The 18,382-nt window shown below is 38.8% G+C and overlaps 1 protein-coding gene across 3 annotated transcripts in view; it reads right to left on the bottom strand.

Moving 5' to 3' along the window:
- LOC106955697 (transcription factor COE1-like) overlaps nucleotides 1-18,382 on the bottom strand; it is a 100,149-nt gene that overhangs the window by 11,155 nt on the left and 70,612 nt on the right. For all 3 annotated transcript variants that reach the window (XM_015046013.1, XM_015046015.1, XM_015046014.1), the window contains 5 exons: nucleotides 17,894-17,975; nucleotides 16,903-17,044; nucleotides 15,869-16,002; nucleotides 13,423-13,549; nucleotides 3,239-3,327 (listed from right to left, as the gene is read on the bottom strand). In XM_015046013.1, the coding sequence (XP_014901499.1) occupies nucleotides 3,239-3,327; nucleotides 13,423-13,549; nucleotides 15,869-16,002; nucleotides 16,903-17,044; nucleotides 17,894-17,975 (574 nt within the window). The remainder of the gene's footprint in view (nucleotides 1-3,238; nucleotides 3,328-13,422; nucleotides 13,550-15,868; nucleotides 16,003-16,902; nucleotides 17,045-17,893; nucleotides 17,976-18,382) is intronic.

The raw sequence follows: 18,382 nt of genomic DNA, 5'->3' as shown, positions 1-18,382 counted from the left end.
GAGGCCCAGTGACAGCTCACAGTGTTCTTCCACATCAGGACAGAGTATACGTTACTTTTGTTGTGATGTATTATTTCAATGTTTCCACGTTCTCAAAGAAAACCTTACAGTTGGTTGAAATTAATGCTAATTGCTCCGGGAAGGAGAAATCCTGTTCCCCGCCCTGGATGAGTCCTTTGCATGAACTTTGTGTAAAATCCTGATTGAGTCAAAATCTTGTTGGAGCTTTTGGACAGCAGGTACTTTTTCTTTTTAACTTGTTTTGCTTTTGGGTTCTTTTTTAACAACTGTTTTATTTGTGAGTTTATTTTACTGTTGGTGACTGTGTGTGCTGCTCAGACTGAACAGAAATCTACCAAATACTACAGCGATCTGGGATTTTCTGACTTTGAATTAAGTTTTAAAAATTCTCACTTTTATTGCTCTGGTATTTAGCTGACAGAAATAAAATCCCTGCTGCTCTGGAAGAGGAAACGTTTTGTCTGATTTCATACCGTGAGAGAAAGAAACACTGATGTGTAACATGCAAACATCTGGTTTCATCTGTGTATGAGCAAATTAACATTGGAACTGTTTAGGTAAAATTATTTGGTGACACCTGATGATGTATCTGCTTCTTAAAGCAGCTTCACTGTGAAACATTTTAACAGCTACATGAACCACGAGTCGAACCAGATGAGTAGTTACGTCACAGTGTCCCAGTATAAAAACAGGGACACAGGTACAAACTGTGTGTCTCAGATATGGATGGATGCTGAGGAGATCACAGTGACACAAACTGGCAGCTGAACCTGTGCCTGCCTGTGTGTGTTGCCAGTAAAATCCCCTGAATGTTCATTGAACAATTATAGAATCGGCTGTTCACTGGTAATCCTCTCTCACACTCCACTGCTCCGTCTGTCTGTCGTCTGTGTGGTGCCGCCAACACACTCTTAGAAATTATACATCGACTGGTTGACACTCGACAAGCAGCCAAAACTGCATTTGATGCCAGAGAACAGAATCGCATAATCCAACTTTTTCACATTAAACAAAACGAAAAAAAAAGAGAATCGCAAAATTGTTGCAGTACGGCTATAAAAGTTACAGTTCTTCTCTCTGATGCCTTCACAGAACTTGGAACAAAATGTATCTGGAGGGAAAAAAAACCATCTAGAAGCAATACTGTGTTTGGGTCCGGTTATAGTCATCATTCAAACACGGGCAAACCTGATCCCTGATCGATTTTTGTAATTACAGCTGCATGACTATTCTCATTGTGGCTTTGCCTGGAAATATCTTGGGTGACATCATGTTGCTCAAAATAAAATTCACAATGGGAGAAAAAAAAAGAACCAAAAGGATAGTTTACAAATGTAAGAAACTTCAAGCTTCAAATGCAAGATTAGGATTTTATTCTGTCAGTTGTGCCAATTTCTGTAGTGCAAACTTGTATTGATCCCCAAAAGTTCAAAACCTGAAACTATTTTCTGCAATAAAGAAGGATTTAATTAAAAACACAGCTGGCCTGTGGAATCAACAAACCATTTAAATAGAAGCTGCATGATAACATGAGGTAAAGAGAATCCATGATAAATCCATGAAACAGATCAAACATGGTGCAGTGGTGAACCTTTCCAAGAGTTTTCTGCCTACCAAAATTACCAACATCTCAACCAAACGTCATAAAACAGATGATCAAAGAGATCACAAATGACTTGAATACCAAAATAGTGACTTTTTTGGTGGATTGATGAGAAAAAATGGGAATGTTTTAGAAAGTGTTGTTACATCCGGTATAAAAAAATACACAGCATTACAAAAAAAGAGAGAACATCATGGATAGATACAACAAATAAACATGGTGGTACCATGCTGTACTTCTTTATGAACTAAATGACTTACCTTAATTTATGGAACGATAAATAATGCTCCCTACTTTGAGGAGAACGCCTCCCCTTTACTTTGCAAAATAAATGAGCTCACTTCATTGTACATTAGTTGTGACTTTAAATTGTCCGTTGAGAGTTAAACACACTGCATTGTGGGTAAATCTAAACAATATACACATTTATTTATTTGCCTTGTTGCTGGTGCTGCTGAAACAAGGCATTTTATGGGGGCAATTACTTTTTTAAATTGGAATATGTTGGTTTGGATTATGTTTATTTCTCAATAAAGGGCCAGTCTGATAACTTGACTGGAAAGTATGATCATGTTTTCTAAGAGTGCGTCCGCTGGGCACAATGATGGGGTTGCTTCTTCTCTCCAACTACTAACATATAAACATTTAAACACAAGAAAAATTGGCAGAGCCGATAGAGATGTTTGACTTTTTCTGACCTTGAGTTTTAATTTCACACCCTGAAGGAAAGGAGAGCCCCATCAGTGAGAAACACAAACCCTGGCCACGTATATACAAATAAAAAATCAGTAAGAACACAGGGTTTACATTTCTGCAGATGCAGACATTTACAGTATTGGTTTTACAGACCGTTTTGGTGTGTTCTGGGTTGCACACATTCCCACAATCATGATGTACACTGTGTGCAATTGATAACACATGTGGAGGGATGCAGGGTGTTGGCACGACTGTGTTGACATCAGAGCATCAACACATCATCACATCATGACCAGGGCCCATTATTTCATGATGTCACACCAAAGACAGCCTTTCTTGGTCCAGCTCCAAAACAAAAAGGAGTCATCCAGCAGCAGCTGTTTCAGGAGACCGCCAAACCACCCCCACCTCTCCCAAAAATTCAAATTTCAATCAGGTTACGGAGCCCTCACATGAAAACAGCCGCGCCACGAGGAGAGTCCTCCTGCATGTATGGATCACGATGACGGAGTTTGGTATCAAAGCACAGCTCATCGTTTGTTGTTAATTGTTTACATCTGCTGATCTTCTTCTCAACACTTTGATTTTCAGCCAAAAAAAAAAAAATCATATATGTCTCTCTGATCTGGAAAAGAATCAATCGCTCTGTTTTTATGAAGCTCATACACTGAGAGTTCATCTAGAGGTAAACGTACAACCCACTTGAGATTTGAAAACAGATATTTTGCTTAGCAAAATAAAAGAACACAAAAATATCTTTGTAAGTATTCTGTCCTATATGTTCATCTCGGCAGGTTTTTCTTTGAATGCAAAGCTTTCTAACTCAAATATTTCCTTTTTGTAGAGTCATATTTTTCTTAATAAGTTTTTTTTTTTATCTTAACTTTGGAAAAAGATCAAGCTGAAAACTTTTGCTACCTTTGGAAGCCTTTCAGGGTCCCCAGGGTGCCGAGGGATAACCTTCTGAAGCCTCTGAAAACCATAGTCAATGGTTGGTTCGTTCAGTGCTGCAGAAAAGAGAGGAATAAAAGAGGATGAGTAAAATAAACTTAATGGAGATGACAGTAAACAGTCCATTCTTTTCTCTGATATTACATTTCATGTAAGGGCAGATATGTAGGATTTTGCATGACGGCTCCAGTAGCTTGAAAATTAAAAGCATTTTTTTCCCTTCCTCATTGTAACTGCGCAAAAACCCCAAAACATTTTTGTTTTCTTCTGAACAGAGAAACTCAAGTAATGTTTTTATTAAGTCCAAAGTGCAAACCTGACAACAGACAATAGTTCTTTATATACCCACAGGATGTCCAATAAGACTGGTTTTACTTCTCAGCAGGTTTTACTCTAATGATGTTTAATACTTCATAATAACAAGGGGACTTATTACGTTCTGCTGCAGAAAAAAGCAAAGATTTCTGCAGGATAGTCAAAGTATGCATCATATCAGTTCTGTCAATTTGCCAGTTTCAGTGTCAAATTATTTTTGCAGAAATAAAAACAAATAACTTAAAGTATTGCAAGTGTAGAACAACAAAGATTAAATACAAGAAACAGTAATAAAATAACTCCTAAAGCAGAAAAACAGAATCTGAGAAATAAAATAACTGGAAAATTGCTAAAGACAAGAAAAGCGGTGATATTACTTAAAATACAAAATATAATGCAAGACAGAGACAATAAATTAACATAAAACACAAATAAAAAGTAAAAAGAAAGAGGGCATTATAAAACTGTGTACAACTTGCTACCAACCATTTTAGCGACGTTTTGCCAAGAAATGTGTAAAATAATCTGAACGTGATGAAAGAAAAGTATGAATAATTATTTACAGTTCAGGATGTGAGACAAAGGATCTCAGTTTGGCAGTATTTGTTAAATGAGAAAAACAGGAATTTGACATTTGCATCCAAAGTGAAACTTGAGTTAAAAGTCAAGCCAAGATTCCTAACAAGATTTTGCCAAAGTACACAGAGTTACAAGATGGTAATTTGTCATCGTTCCAATGTTAAGTATTTCAGTTTGTTCATTTAATAGAAGAAAACTGTCTCCCATCCAATGTTTAACTGTGTCTAAACTCTTTGCCAAAGTGTGGAGTTTAGAAATTTCACTCTTTCACAGAGAGGTGTAGAGCTGCATGTCATCTGCCCAACGGTGATTAGAGAGTGATGTCTTCAAAAGCTGACACAACGAACCCAAAGGGCATCACAAATACAAAAAGTCACTGGAAGCCATTTAAAGCTTCACGTTTCCACATGTATAAAGATTGGATTGGGTCAGCATTCAAAACAACCAGCTGTCAGGGAACACATACATTACACGTATGGATTTTTGCTTTCCAAATATAGCTTCCTGATGCAACTGTAAACAATAGCACTGACTGTGAAATGTATACATATTGGCATATGTATATGCCAAGGGAGTAAAGCAGAGAAGTGATCCCATAAAGTAACTCAAAAACCTTTTGCATGGATCAAAGACCTTTTCCAAAAACATGGTAGCTTTCAAGTGGTTCATTATAAGCTCTTCATTCTCTCTGCTTATCAGAATAAAAATAATTTCCATTAGCTGTCCACCATTGGCCCTTGTTGTGTTGAAAAACTCTGCATCAGTTTCAGAGGCTAAAAATTCCACAATGCAGTATTTGTGTGTTACGTTCTGTTAAATATGGAAATCAAATTTAGCTGGTTAAACATCAGTCATCAGTGTGATTCTAAAGCCTTCTGATCCTAATTTCAAAATGTTACATGTTGCACTTTCAACGCTGCTCTTGCTGGTGTTCAGCCCAGCTGTGCAAACCTAATTAACACACACACAATCCAAACATCTGCAGGAGTCAGCAGGGGGGAATCAGACTAGTGAGGAGAAACAATCACTTCTCTTTTTTTGTTTCAAAATACCCCACTGACACCGGAAGGTGTTTGTATTTCTGGGCTGAACTGAAAAATGGTGAACCTTGCTAATGTATTTATGTATTTCTTCTAATTTATAGAAGAAGTGGGTTAGAGAAGTGGGCATGTGTATTTATATTTAAATCTGTGAGTCATTCGCTGAGGAAAAGACATCTAAAAATGATTAATCATGTTGTTAAAGCAGGATGAGGCAGGTTCTTTATTTTGGATGAAACAATTTCCTGTTTTCCTCAAGCTGAGGATTAAGGCATAGAAATAAAATGGACATAAAAGTCATTCTATGGAAGTCAGCCAAAAAAAGGCGCAAGGTATTTGGAGTCTTGCTTTGATCAAGATATACTTCCAACAACATCAAAACAAAATGCCTCAACAATAAAGTCCAGGTTTACTTTTTAACTAGCCACGATCTTCAACGCTTACCCTTCACAATAAGAGTCTTTATTCTGGTGAGAAACGTCAGTGTGAGCCACACAGCAAGTGAAAATACCAAAAGACGCTTTCAAATCATCTAAATTTCCCTTTCAGGCTTTTCAAACAACAATGTTACACACTGAAAGCTTGCAGAAAATTAAGAAATGTACCACTCACTGACAAACTAATTAATTTTCATTAATAAATGTTTTTTTAAATATAAAAGTAAAAATAAAAGGGAGTAATTTTAGTGTTTACCCAATGCTGTTCTTAATATAACAGCATGCATTGCTAAGCTTAGTTTTTAATCCAAGTCTCAGACAAAACACAAAGAAAAAACATCCAAACAGGTAAAAGCTATACTGCTCACATGAACAAGCAAGAAAAATTAATACTCCTACAAAAATCAAGAAATATTTAGTTTTTGGCCCCCTTCTCATCCAGGTGTTTTCCACCTAAATGACACCATAGAGGTTTTGTTACATAAATAAATGAACAGAATAAAGCTTCCAAAAAAAAGTCATCTTTTTAGATGTCGGCGGAATCCGCTGGGATTAAGTGCAAGCAACTAAATACATTTTATATATACATATAGACATAGATATACTAAAAAGGTTCAAACTGGTAGTGTCAAAAACAACTGTATGATAATGGCAGTACAGATACAATCAGAAAAGGTTTTAAGGAACACTTAGGGCCCCTTTAATGCTCCAATTACCCTCATCCAAAGTCTTTATCCAATCAATATGTCAATCAAGGAGAGCTCTGAAAGCTCTGTCCGTCAGGACAGCATCAGTATTTCTGTACTTTTTTAGTTATTGACAAATGCTGAGCTTATGTCATCACCACATTGTTGAACCCTGAAAGTTCAGCAACAGGCGAGGTGGAGGTAGGAAGTTGTGCTGGATTAACATGGACTTGTGGGAACCGAAGGGGTGTGTTTGCGTACATGAAGTCCAAGACTGCAGCTGCGGCGGTGATGTTTGGTACTTTCCACAGCAAGCACTGATAAATTACTTGCAGATGAATGTCCTTTGCTTGTTGTGCAACTTCTTTTAGCATGTGTGTTTTAGATATGTGTCTGTGTTATTCACACATCACACCCAAGCCTCTGGTTTCTGTTAGGTTCTCAACCACCTAATTTGTTCGCAACATTACTTTATAAATCATGAGCTTTGGTCCAGATGTTAAGCTGTTGTGGACAGCATTTCTATGTGCTTAAAGGAAGCCCTGTGGGCACATTAGGATTTTGTGATTTATTGATGGTAATTATGTGGACATGAATTAGAGGTAGAAAAGGGTGGGTCTGCGTAGGAAGAAAAGAGACTAACATGAGGGAGAAGAAAGAACAGAAAATGCAGATCTAACCAAGAGGAAACATTCTAATCGAATCTTAATATAGAAACCTTAAGATAATGCACTCTCTGTCTTGGTATGAAGTCGTCACTTAATTTGAAAGCATCCTTTCAGAATGAGGAGCCAGAATTGAGTAGATTACTCTATTGAACTGGGACACTGGGTGGCTTGGTGGGCAGAGCAGGTGCTCGATGTGGATACAGTCCTGGAAGTTTGATGTCTTTTCTGTCCCTTTCATGTCAAATGAGTGTTTAACAAACACTCATTTGAAAACCATAGGTTTTCAGTGACATTTCAACAATCAGCTGATATTGTCTTCACCTTTTCTCTTCTTGTTTTAATTCACCATGTTGTTTTCTGACATGTTGCCCCCTAAAACATTACTGTATTTTCTGTAATTTTGTTGTTCTCTTGGTTTTAATGAACTGCATGACATGTGAACACCCTGACTTACTTAGATACACCAAACCCTGCAAAAACGTTGTCTTATTGTACTGAATGTTGATTGTTTTAAACATAACCATCCAGATTGAGAGCAATGTTTCTGACAGAAACAGACCGAAAGGGAGTGATGCGAGTTAGAGAAGAAGTGTGTGGAAAGGAGTAAAGAGGAAGAACTCTGGTAGACAGACAAAAACAAGACAGAAAAAGAGCATGCAGTCATGGTTGAGGGAAAACAAAAAATTAGAAAAACAGCTGCCTAACAGTCGGCAGGATATCAACTGCCAGAACCAACTGCCAGTGTCAGATCCTCTCTCTGAGCATCTCTGGAGACGTTTAACCGATGCCAGCACTAATATGGCACACACAAACACACAGACATACATAAGCGCATACATCACATCACAGCGCAGCTCAGATTAGCTGTGATGATTTAAGCATCTCAGACTGGCTCATTAATAATGGAACAATGTTTCTTTAAGAACAAAATGATGTGTGAATGTTTGCCTGTGTGGATTTAAAAATAATTCAGAACTTTTCCCACAAACTTTATTGTTTTGATGAGGATTTTATGCGGTAGAGCAACACAAAGTGGCCAAGAAAATGTGAAATGGAGGGAAAGGACATGTGTGTCATGCCTTTAGATTTAACCCTGTTTATTTTGATACCCCAAAATAAAATACTGTGTGACTGCCTGTCTTAATCACAAAGCAACTCCACCTGTGTGCTATTTAATCTCAATACACTGATTCTCTGAATGTCTCTGGGGTTTTCTGGAGAACATCAAGGAGCAAACAGCATCATGAAGACCAAGAGACACTGAGGACAGGTCAAAGGAGAAAGTTTAAATCAGTTTAGTTTATAAAACAATATTTATAACATATTGAACAAACCAAAACATGGCAATCCAACTAATTTGACTACACAATAAGAACAACGATTAGCAGCCAAGAGGCCCATGGTTCCTCTAGAGGAGCTGCAGAGATCTACAAGTCAGGTGGGAAAAACCATTTGTGCTCTTCATACATCTGGACTTCATATATGAGAGGCAGAAAGAAAACAAGAAGTCCTTTTAGCTGGTCATGTGGATTAAGGTGCTCTTCTCAGATGAGACCAAAATGTAACATTGTGTACGTTTAACATTGTAGGTTATCCTGAATGGCAGCATCTTGCTGTAGGAAAAATCTTATTTGCTAAAGATTTCAGTCTCTAAAAGTGTAAACCTGGTAAAAAAAACAACAAAAAAAACAACAACCAACCAACAAACAAAAAACAACAAAACCACATAAAGCTGAAACTGTAGTTAAAGGTGGTTCTACTAAATATTAACTCATGAGGGCTGGCTACACATGCACACCACACTTTTCAGATATTCATCTTTGAGAAAATGCCTTATTTGTGGTTATATGACACAGATCATGACCGGGGTATGAATGCTCATGCAAACAACTGACTGCAGAGTTGGGCTCATATTCCACCCAAGGATTTGTACAAAAACAGAACCAGCATCAGATCAGCAGAAGTTGTCTAGTTCATTAAGTATCATTTTAAAAAGCGCAAGTAAAGCCACCAAATGCATCATGTCCATTAAAATCCTAACCCGTGCTCCTTAAACACTTATTGTACTCCCCCCCAGTTTTAATGGGCAGTGCTTATTTTCCAGATTTGGACAAACGAAAAGCAGATGTTTTTCAGAGTAAAATTTATTGTTTTGTTTAGCAAGAACTGCTCCAGCAGAACACATAAAATCAGCCGTAAATATGTTGTCGTGGCACATTTTTCACAAATACACAACATAAACACTTCATCAGAGCGAATGACACTGAAACCTGAACCTGTCTCATCTCACTAATTCTGCCTCCCTGCTGCTCCCCTGAAGCCCTCTCAGCACGAATCCCTCCAGCTCTGCTTCACCTCCCCCATCATCCCTGTCTTCTGCTTCATCTCCTCCCTCCTCCTCCTCCTCACTAACTACACCTTCTGCCACTTTCACCCATCCATCCGCTCACCCATCACTCCTCCACCTCCTCCTCCTTCAGCCTTGTTCTTTCCCTCAGAGTCCAGAGCCGCCATCAGATCAATACTCATAGAAGTTTCATGAGGACAGACCATCCAGTGTTGCTCCACCATGAAATGTGAACGGAGGAGAAAGAGAAAATAAAGAAAAGAGGGGAATAATAGCAAAAAAAACCCAGGTGAAATCTGAAATATTTTGCGATCAGCTTCAATACAATTGTGTTTTTCTCATCATCTTTTGGGAGTACAGAAACAAAGGAATCCACAGATGGGGGAAAAAGGGAGGGAAAAGGCAAAGGCTAAAACTGGGTGGGTGAAAGGACAAAGAGGACTGATGTAAAAAGAGCAGAAGGAGGAGGAGGAGGAAACGAAGAGGAGGTGTGGTGATATTGATTCTCTGGCCAGCCAGCAGTTCAATACCACTGAATTATTGCTTCATTCTTCCCCTTATGAGATGAGATCTCTTTCTCCTGAGCTCACCGTCTCTACGCAGTTGTACATGTGTGTATCTGCATGCGTGCACCACTGTACTGTATGTGTGATCTACTTATGAGGGGATCAATACTTTACAATCTGGTTTTAAAAGTCCATCTGTCTTTCTGGCGCTGTATCTCTTTTACTACACTTCAGCTTCTTATTGTCTCCCTTTGAGACGGCAAAAGTGAGGCTCAAATGTTTGAAAAAGAGAAAGAAAGTCCATTTTTTCCCAAAGTTTCATATGCTTTGCTCAAAGTTTCCTGTCCTCGACCTAGCTTTAGATTTCCTATCGCGGCTCTGTTTCCTTTATCTGTGTTAATGTTGGCAAGTGTAAGCATTTATTGATTGTCACTTTGCACCGTTGAGTGTGTTTACAGCAGTGTGTGATGTGGAGAATGTTAATTTTTCCCATCAGGCGGATGAAGCAGCCATACGGCACCATATTTACGTGTGTGTGTGGACTGTTTCAGTGTGGTAGACCATCTGTTAACCAGACTACTCACCATCTTTCTCTCGTATCAGTCTGATTTACAATTACTTTCAACTCCTGCCCCTGTTTGAAAGTGTGTGTGGCAAGTTGTGTAAGACATGACCCTGCTGGTGTGGCGTTCAGCGCTGCTTTTCACATGTGTGTGTGACCGTGAGCATGTTAAATTGCGCAGCCCTCACACCCAGAGGCAACCACAGCAAGAGGACTGAAAAACCACAAGTAGCCAATCAGCTTTCACTGCCAGGACCTTCCTGAGACAAGTCAACCTTGAGGCGGGGTCATGCAACCGTAGTAACGGATCGTGTTTCCTGGGTCGCATGTTGAAGCGATCAGCCAATCGCCAGGTCACCAGGGGTCACCCCCGTCCAATAGGAGAAGGAGTTGGATGCCAGACGGACCAATTACCTGCTGGTTAGCCCCAGGGTTGGTCTAAAAATGTTTTAGAAGAATAACACTAAAGCAGGCACACATGCAAGTTTTGAGAAAGCACTGTTTAAAACCATTTCACACTGCCAGCAAAACAAAAATTACAGCATCATCCAACTGAAACATTGTTTCAATTCTGCTCCAGGTCTGGAGTCACTGCTGGTATTTAGTATCGACAAGTGTTGGTGGATCTGCAGAACCCTCTACGAAAACACAACCCTTAGTGAAGACAATGCATACAAAATATATACAGAAACACTGAAATAAATAGCTGTTTACGCTACTAAATGATTCCTAGTTTTCTTATTTCCGTTTCTGATATGAAATGACTCAGTTATAATAAAGCAAGCTTAGGAACAGTTGTTATTTATACATAAATAAGTACATAAATGACCATTCTTAATAAATAATGGATACATCTTTCTCAACATAAGATTAATCAAGCATAATAAAGTTCTGAACAGCATTTTGCATTTTTTCCAATGCAAAGCCATAGAACCTTCTTGCTTTAAATGTGTTATTTATACACATTTGTATTTAAACAAGTTTTATCACAAGTATTTGGCCTCATTATCAGTATGTAAAGCTTTCCCAATCAGGTCTTGGGCTAAATTTTAAACAAATACCTTTAACATGTTTCCAGAAACTCAACTGGATGTTAGCATGGACAAGAACCGCAGGAGATTTATATTGCAGGAAATGAAACGGCAACAGCATTTGTGGGACAGAGTTTTAAAACCTTAGCTTGGTATAAGAAATATTTTATAACCACAATAGTTCAAGTCCATGCAGTTTTTAAGAGGGATAATGTATCAAACTGTCATTGCAGCATCAATGTGTGCAATACAGCAATCCCATAAGACTGCCTACATTCAATATTTGGCTGTCTATAATATATTACATACCATGCATTATGCATTAATATTCTGTGTGCAGGTAATATATATTTGGCCCATTAAATGGAATTTCACTGCCCCGATGCCAAAACCCACTTCAAGTTTTACTGAAATGTCAAGAAAGGAACTGGAAGTTTGACAACAAATCTGGGTCAATCACAAATCAGATTGTCTTTGCAACATTAAATAAGAAAATTCCATCTGAATGTTTTCCAAATATTTCATATCCCTATAGTCTCATTGTTAATTTGATTTGTTTAAAGTTATAAATTTTAAAACCACTGAATTTGTGACTTAGGTCTGACATGTGGCTTGGTTTTCTAAAAAAAAAAAACCCTCTGTGCTCCTTAAAGTTTAAGAGATCTCTCATGATTTGTTTTTTTGTCATACTTTGTGCACAACATAACCCTAACTCATGAGTGTTAGGGTAAGTCTAGAAACAACCCTAGAAACAAAAATAAAATCAATATGTCATCACAACATCAATACTGTGTTTGATAAACATTTCAGTGTCAGTTTTTTCCTACCGTTGCCACATGAATTACTTGCAAAGTGTTTTAAGAACGCATGTTTTCTGTATTACGGTTATTATAGCTAAACCAAACCAAGACAATCAATTTAAAATATGCTGAGAAATTGGCCTCAGACTGGAATGACCACTCACAGCAGGAAGGCTAATAAAAATGACTTACTCAGTGCTGTTCTGATAACTTCTTATAATATAGCTCTTCAACTAAGAACAGAACACGATAAAATGTGGACAAAACTCTACAGAAACAAAAGTCAGCCACAATGTTGAGCTGAGTTGATCTTTATAATCAACAGCAAAAAATAATCAATGAAAACGAGAAAGTCAGGAACATAGTTTGAAAAGAAATATTATTTCTTCCAAGTTTTACACAAGAAAGCAGACTATTTATTGTGGAACTAATGCCATTACTACTTAACACGTCATCCTTATTGATCAGGTTTAAATCCTTATCTTCAGCTAATAGATGGAGTCATTAAATTTCCACTGCCTCAAAGTGTTTATACAGCAGCAAATACTTCCTTTCTCCCCCTGTTGACGTCATCATTATGGTGTGTTGGAGCCATGTTGAGCAGCGGATCAATACCAGACATAACATCACCTCCATTCATTTCCAGGTATACGTTTAAAACAGACCAACACACACATGCTTTCCTCCTTCCCCGTCTTCACTCAGTTCAGCAGGAAAACACTCATTCACAGTGAACAATCCACTCAGAAGTCACACACTCCTTTTCAACATTGTGTGCAGTTTGTGGATGCTGCATGTGTGTGTTTGTGTGTGTGGATGTGTGTGTTAGTAAACTGGGTGTTCTGGATGATTTCACTAATAGTTTCAGCATGCAGGCATATAAAGAGCAGACTGTTTAATTGTAGCTGGTTTTTAACGAGCCTCTGATTATGGCAACATTCTAACGAGTGTGGGTTGTTAATGTTGACTAATCTGCAGTCATTAGTTCAACACTGTCTGGCCTGAGAGTGAACTGCAGCTCAGAGATGGCATTCAGGCACACACGTACAAAGGCATTTTTTCAAATACAAAAGCAAGCTCGCATTTCCAAGAAGCAACTCTGGACCTAGAAGTTAAAAACCTAACGTCATTCAGTCAGCAGCCTTTGCAAAAGTGCTTGTACTGTCTTCGTTGGACTTACCGGTGTATATGAACCTTCCTGGTGTCCCTTTGCAGAACTGTTTGGACTTGTAAGACAGAGTGACCTCTACGACCCCAGGGATGTGTCTGGGAGGTGTCTGCACCCGAATGGCATGTGGCGTAATCAGCTGCAGGACAAGGAAAAAAAGAGTCAGTGAACAAAGACCAGATTTGACCATCAACATCTCAGATCTCAAGTTTAAAGTGTTCGAGTCATGGATGACTGAAACTGACAAAGACAAATTTGTTTAAATGCCTCCTTTGCAATGTTACCGCTGCGGTTATCAAAGCTTCACTAGGATGTTTCCAATTAACAGGATATCCCCGTTTACACTGGAGGTTTCTGAACCATCGGCTTCAGCCTCGCCTTAACGAAGGAAACACCATCAGTGTTTTCATGGGCTTATCAAAGGATGCAGGCATGAGCACTGCTGAGTCTGCACAGGACATTTTATATGAAACAAGTCTCTATGCACTGATTTTGATGAGCATCTTAGGGGGGAATCTTTTGGGAATCCAAAATTTTTCCCATTTTTGCCAAATATGATGCATACGTTTTCTTTTTGGTAGAGTAAAAACTACATCTAGCATTTAATCAGCAATGAGAATAACTTAACTTCCCTCAGTCTGTAAGTAACCACCCTATATGTGCAATTTGGAGGTGTAAATGTTTCTACTGATGTGGGAGCTTTGTTTACGAGGGTTCCAGTTCATAGTGTTCTCTGTGTAATGGGAATGATTGTGGCTTTGTTTCACTGATGTAGAGATGTTGGATCTTTTGAGTGGCTTTGTGAAATTCTTTCAGTTGTAGCCAGAACATGGGCAGCACAGGATGTCCAGAAGAGGCACATGTGTATGCAATGTAAATAAACCATAAACTGTACAAAATGATCTTGATTAAATAAAAATGACCTGAACAGCTTCTGCACATCATCCTGGAAGGGAAAACCATTATTTTATAAGGGGCTCTGTGCTTGTGTGAAACTTGATTTATATATTTTGGTAGCTGTGTTGTAATTGCACCATCAAAATGCCTGCTAGCAGCCAGGTTTCCACTAAACTAATGATTCTGTTGCATCCTAAAAGCAAACTTAAAAAAAATAGGCAAGAAAGTATGGCGGCCATAACAAAATAATTTTCTTGAGCATTAAGTGTTAATTAATGTAATAATGATAGAAATTTGGACAGTTTTTTTTTAAAGTGATTATTATTATTTTAGGTCAAGAATCACTGACAAAAATTAAAACCTTTTAAAATGGCACAAACTAAGGTATTTATTTTTAAATGACTACGTTTTTTGCATTCATTTTTATTTAACTGAGCATTAGCGGGTGCATTTATTAACCTTTGAGGCACTTGAAACCGAACACAAAACAAATAGCTTCAACCTAATGCAGAAGAATGATGCAAATATGGTTGACAATTGTTTCCTTTTTTACTCTTTTAGTTTTAATCAATACAGGCGAAACAGACAAAAAGGGCACACAGATTTAATGTAAAAGCATTTTCAACTGTTATGGCCCAGCAGAACTTCCAGCTTGGAGATTTTTGCTCATGTGACAAGAGCTAAAATAGTCGAGTGCAGTCACAATCTACAGGTAGGAAACAGATGAATAAAAACTGGAAAAAATGTGCAATAATATCCCACACACTGATGTAGCCCAACTGTATTTTCCTGCCTCGGAATCAATAACCAGGTTGAGTGCAAATGAAACATTCGTCTGCCAAAAATCCCTTTGAATACGGCCTGAGGAACGCTCAGAGAGCTGAGTCAGTTTGAACTGAGACTCTGTACACATGTTAGTGTGCATAAGTGCAGCTCTCAACACTGTAAACAAACCCCTTAGCCCTTAATAGACACACACATATGCACACGCGCACACACCCATTCCTGTATGTACACACACACACAACTGTACAGAGACACTGTTGTTGTTGGACGGCAGCCACGGTCACTCGGCGCACACCGTGAGTGGAGTCAGAAGACAAATAAACATTTTGTAGAGGAGTGGGGAAAACTGTGATAGTGTGTGTGTGTGTGTGTGTGTGTGTGTGTGTGTGTGTGTGAGTATTCAGCCGATGGCTATCAACATGTGCTGATTTGATCAGTGCTCTGAAATAAAGAGGGAGAGGGAGAACGGGTGAGGAAGGTAGAGAGGGGCGGTGGTCTCTGGTTGGTAGGGACTCATTAGAGAGGTAAACATCATTTAGAGAAACATTAACACACACACACACGCTTGCGCACTCTCTCTCTCTCTCTTTCTCTCTCTCTCTCTCCCCCCCTCTCTCTCTTTCTCTCCCTCTCTCTCTCTCTTTCACACACACACACAGTTCAGAGCCAGATGATGGAGAAAAGCATGTATTCACATTGAATTACTTCCAACAGAGCAATGACTGGAGCTCACAGCTAAAAGGCTGAAACAACGCAGACAGACTGATGAACTGACCTCGCTCCAAACCAGCATGGTACCAAAGATAACTTGGAGGCCGTCAAAGAAGTTGTCTCCTATGATGATGACTGTAGCGCCCCCTGTAGTCCACCCCTCGCTGGGACTGATGGCCTTAATGCAGGGAGCTGCTCCTGGAGGGGAAACATTTTAAACAATGACACATCACTTTGATCTAACAAGCTTCTGAAAATACACAGTTGTAAAATTGTTTCACTTTTATGAAGAAAATGTTGCTCCTTCTTACAGAGCATAATGCATAAAAAGTAAGAGACAGAAACCTTTTGAACAGCATTTAATTTTAACACAGCAAGCAATGGTCATTTTTTAAGTTTTCATCTGCCAGTACAGGTTTAAACCAATTCCAAATTCACTTTAAGAACTATATTATAAGAAGCTGCTCTATATACAAGTCAGTGTGTTGAAAAATCTGCTCAACCAGAATTTTAATTAAACCCTTTTTTAATTATCTGTTTTGTCATCAATCATGTGATTGGATTCATTTGGATAAGGGTAAACATTTTATAAATGTCCAAGGTGGTGTGGACAAGACCTGAGTTTGTTCATCCAAAAGTTTGACTGACGTCAGATTTTAGCTGACATAAAAACACTCACAGATGGCTCAACGTGCATCATATTACTTCAAACAGAACAGAACAGAATTAAAGCTTGATGTCGCTTTAATTCTGACTATTGTTAATTCCAGCATATTTGATCTAATCCCAAAGGATAACAGCAAAAGTCGGCCTGTCTGTCAAAAACCAGCTCTCACTCAAATGTAAGTGTGCGATTATCAGCATTCAGCTGAATTACAACAGCTCTGAGTCTGGGTTTGGTCATGAGAAAAAGCGTATAATGATATTAGACTAGAAACACACACATGCACAGCAGCACACCATGCACTGTGTGTGCTGTAAGTTGGATTAGCCAGATGGAGGGGTAGGAATCACCTGATAGGATTAAACCATCAACCATCTGGCGGCCATGCTGCTCACACACACACGCATGCACCCACACACACAGGCTGGTGTTACCGTGTTCTAGGTAAGATGGGGTTCCCTCCACGGGGTCGAGCCTGCGGGCCCGCCGGCCGTGTTTTGAGTTGTTGTGGACAAACATATTGTCAGAGACTGCCAGGACATGTCCTTCCACGCTCACCGTAGTTGACACAACCACCTAAGGAAAAGCAAGGGGGTGGGATGAGGAGATAAAAGAGCAGGGAATCATAAAGGAAGCAAGGAAAAAATATATAGGAGAGAGGAAAGAGGTGAGAAGTGAGGAGAGGACAAAAAAAAGAGAACATCGAAAGTCAACAGATTGTCGCAAAGAAGAGTTTAAAGCATTAAGCTGTGAAAAGCTCCTTAAATGTAGCCAGTTATCACCCTCAGTACACACTAAGTCACTGTGGCTGCAGGTTTGTGTATGAGTGTTCATGATGGGTCCAGCCTTTAATTATCTCCCAGGGAAACAGAGCTGTCTTTTTCTGGTTCCACTACAATAGAGCTGCACAATTAGAGGTGCAGATATGGTCACACACTTGCTGCTGTTTGACTCTGCCTGGTCTGTCTCACTCCCCTTCACACACTCACATAAAAACCGCTCTCTCTCTCTCTCACACACACACGTACATGGTAATAAATCTATCAGTATCTTCTGGGCATCGCGTATATCCACTCAACCCCAAGTGGTGTCTTCCTGATTGTGTTGCAGCCATGAAGATAAGGAAATAATAATGACTGCACTGTCTTAAATCTTACCCACAACCCCTCACCTCATTTCTTTATCCTACTCCCCATTCCCCTCCCTTCTGACTCCCTGATTTGTGGGTATATTTATGTTATGACTAGTCAGGGGTCAGGAACTCAAGCTTCCTGTAAAGGCACTGATAGCTTATTTACTTACACACATTCCTGTGCTTATGTGTTGTGACAGCCATACATTTATGTATATTATTATGTGTTATGTCCATTGTAAACAAGGCAGGGGGGGCAAAAAAAGCCAAACAAAGACAAAGAAGGCTTGTACCTGGAACCTTCTCATGTCTCTTGGGTTCCCAGCGTTCTTTAAGCAGTTCTGGTTGCACTTGAGGAAAAATTTAAGGAAAAATCTGTTGAGACAAAAAAGGTAAAAGCACAAAATTTGTTTAACAAAGTTATTTTTCTCTTAAGGATCACAGTCTCCAACATGTGCAAAGAAGGAAAAAGAGAGAGAATGTAATCAATATTTTAGAGTTCCTGGAACTGAGAATGAATCTGCTTGTGACATTTATTTTGTTTTAGTTCTTATATCTGTAGGAGCTGCTTTGAAATGGCAAATAAAGACATTGGATGATGGCTTAAAAGAAAATGAAAAGGAGCAAATCTGAGGAAAACCCAGAAAAAATACATGACATGAGAAAGTTCAAGTTTGAGAACATGTTACATTCAAGATTTATGAGTGTAAAACCACAAAAACTGTGAAAAGGCTTGTTTCACTAAAAAAAGCTTCTTGCGCTCCTTACTTTTTATAACATGT

Source organism: Poecilia latipinna, unplaced genomic scaffold (genome assembly GCF_001443285.1).
Source record: "Poecilia latipinna isolate Pla-1442-1.1 unplaced genomic scaffold, P_latipinna-1.0 Scaffold761, whole genome shotgun sequence".
In the NCBI taxonomy this organism is placed as follows: domain Eukaryota; kingdom Metazoa; phylum Chordata; class Actinopteri; order Cyprinodontiformes; family Poeciliidae; genus Poecilia; species Poecilia latipinna.
The sequence above is the reverse complement of the archived record's forward strand: the minus strand, read 5'-3'. Positions and strand labels throughout refer to the sequence as shown.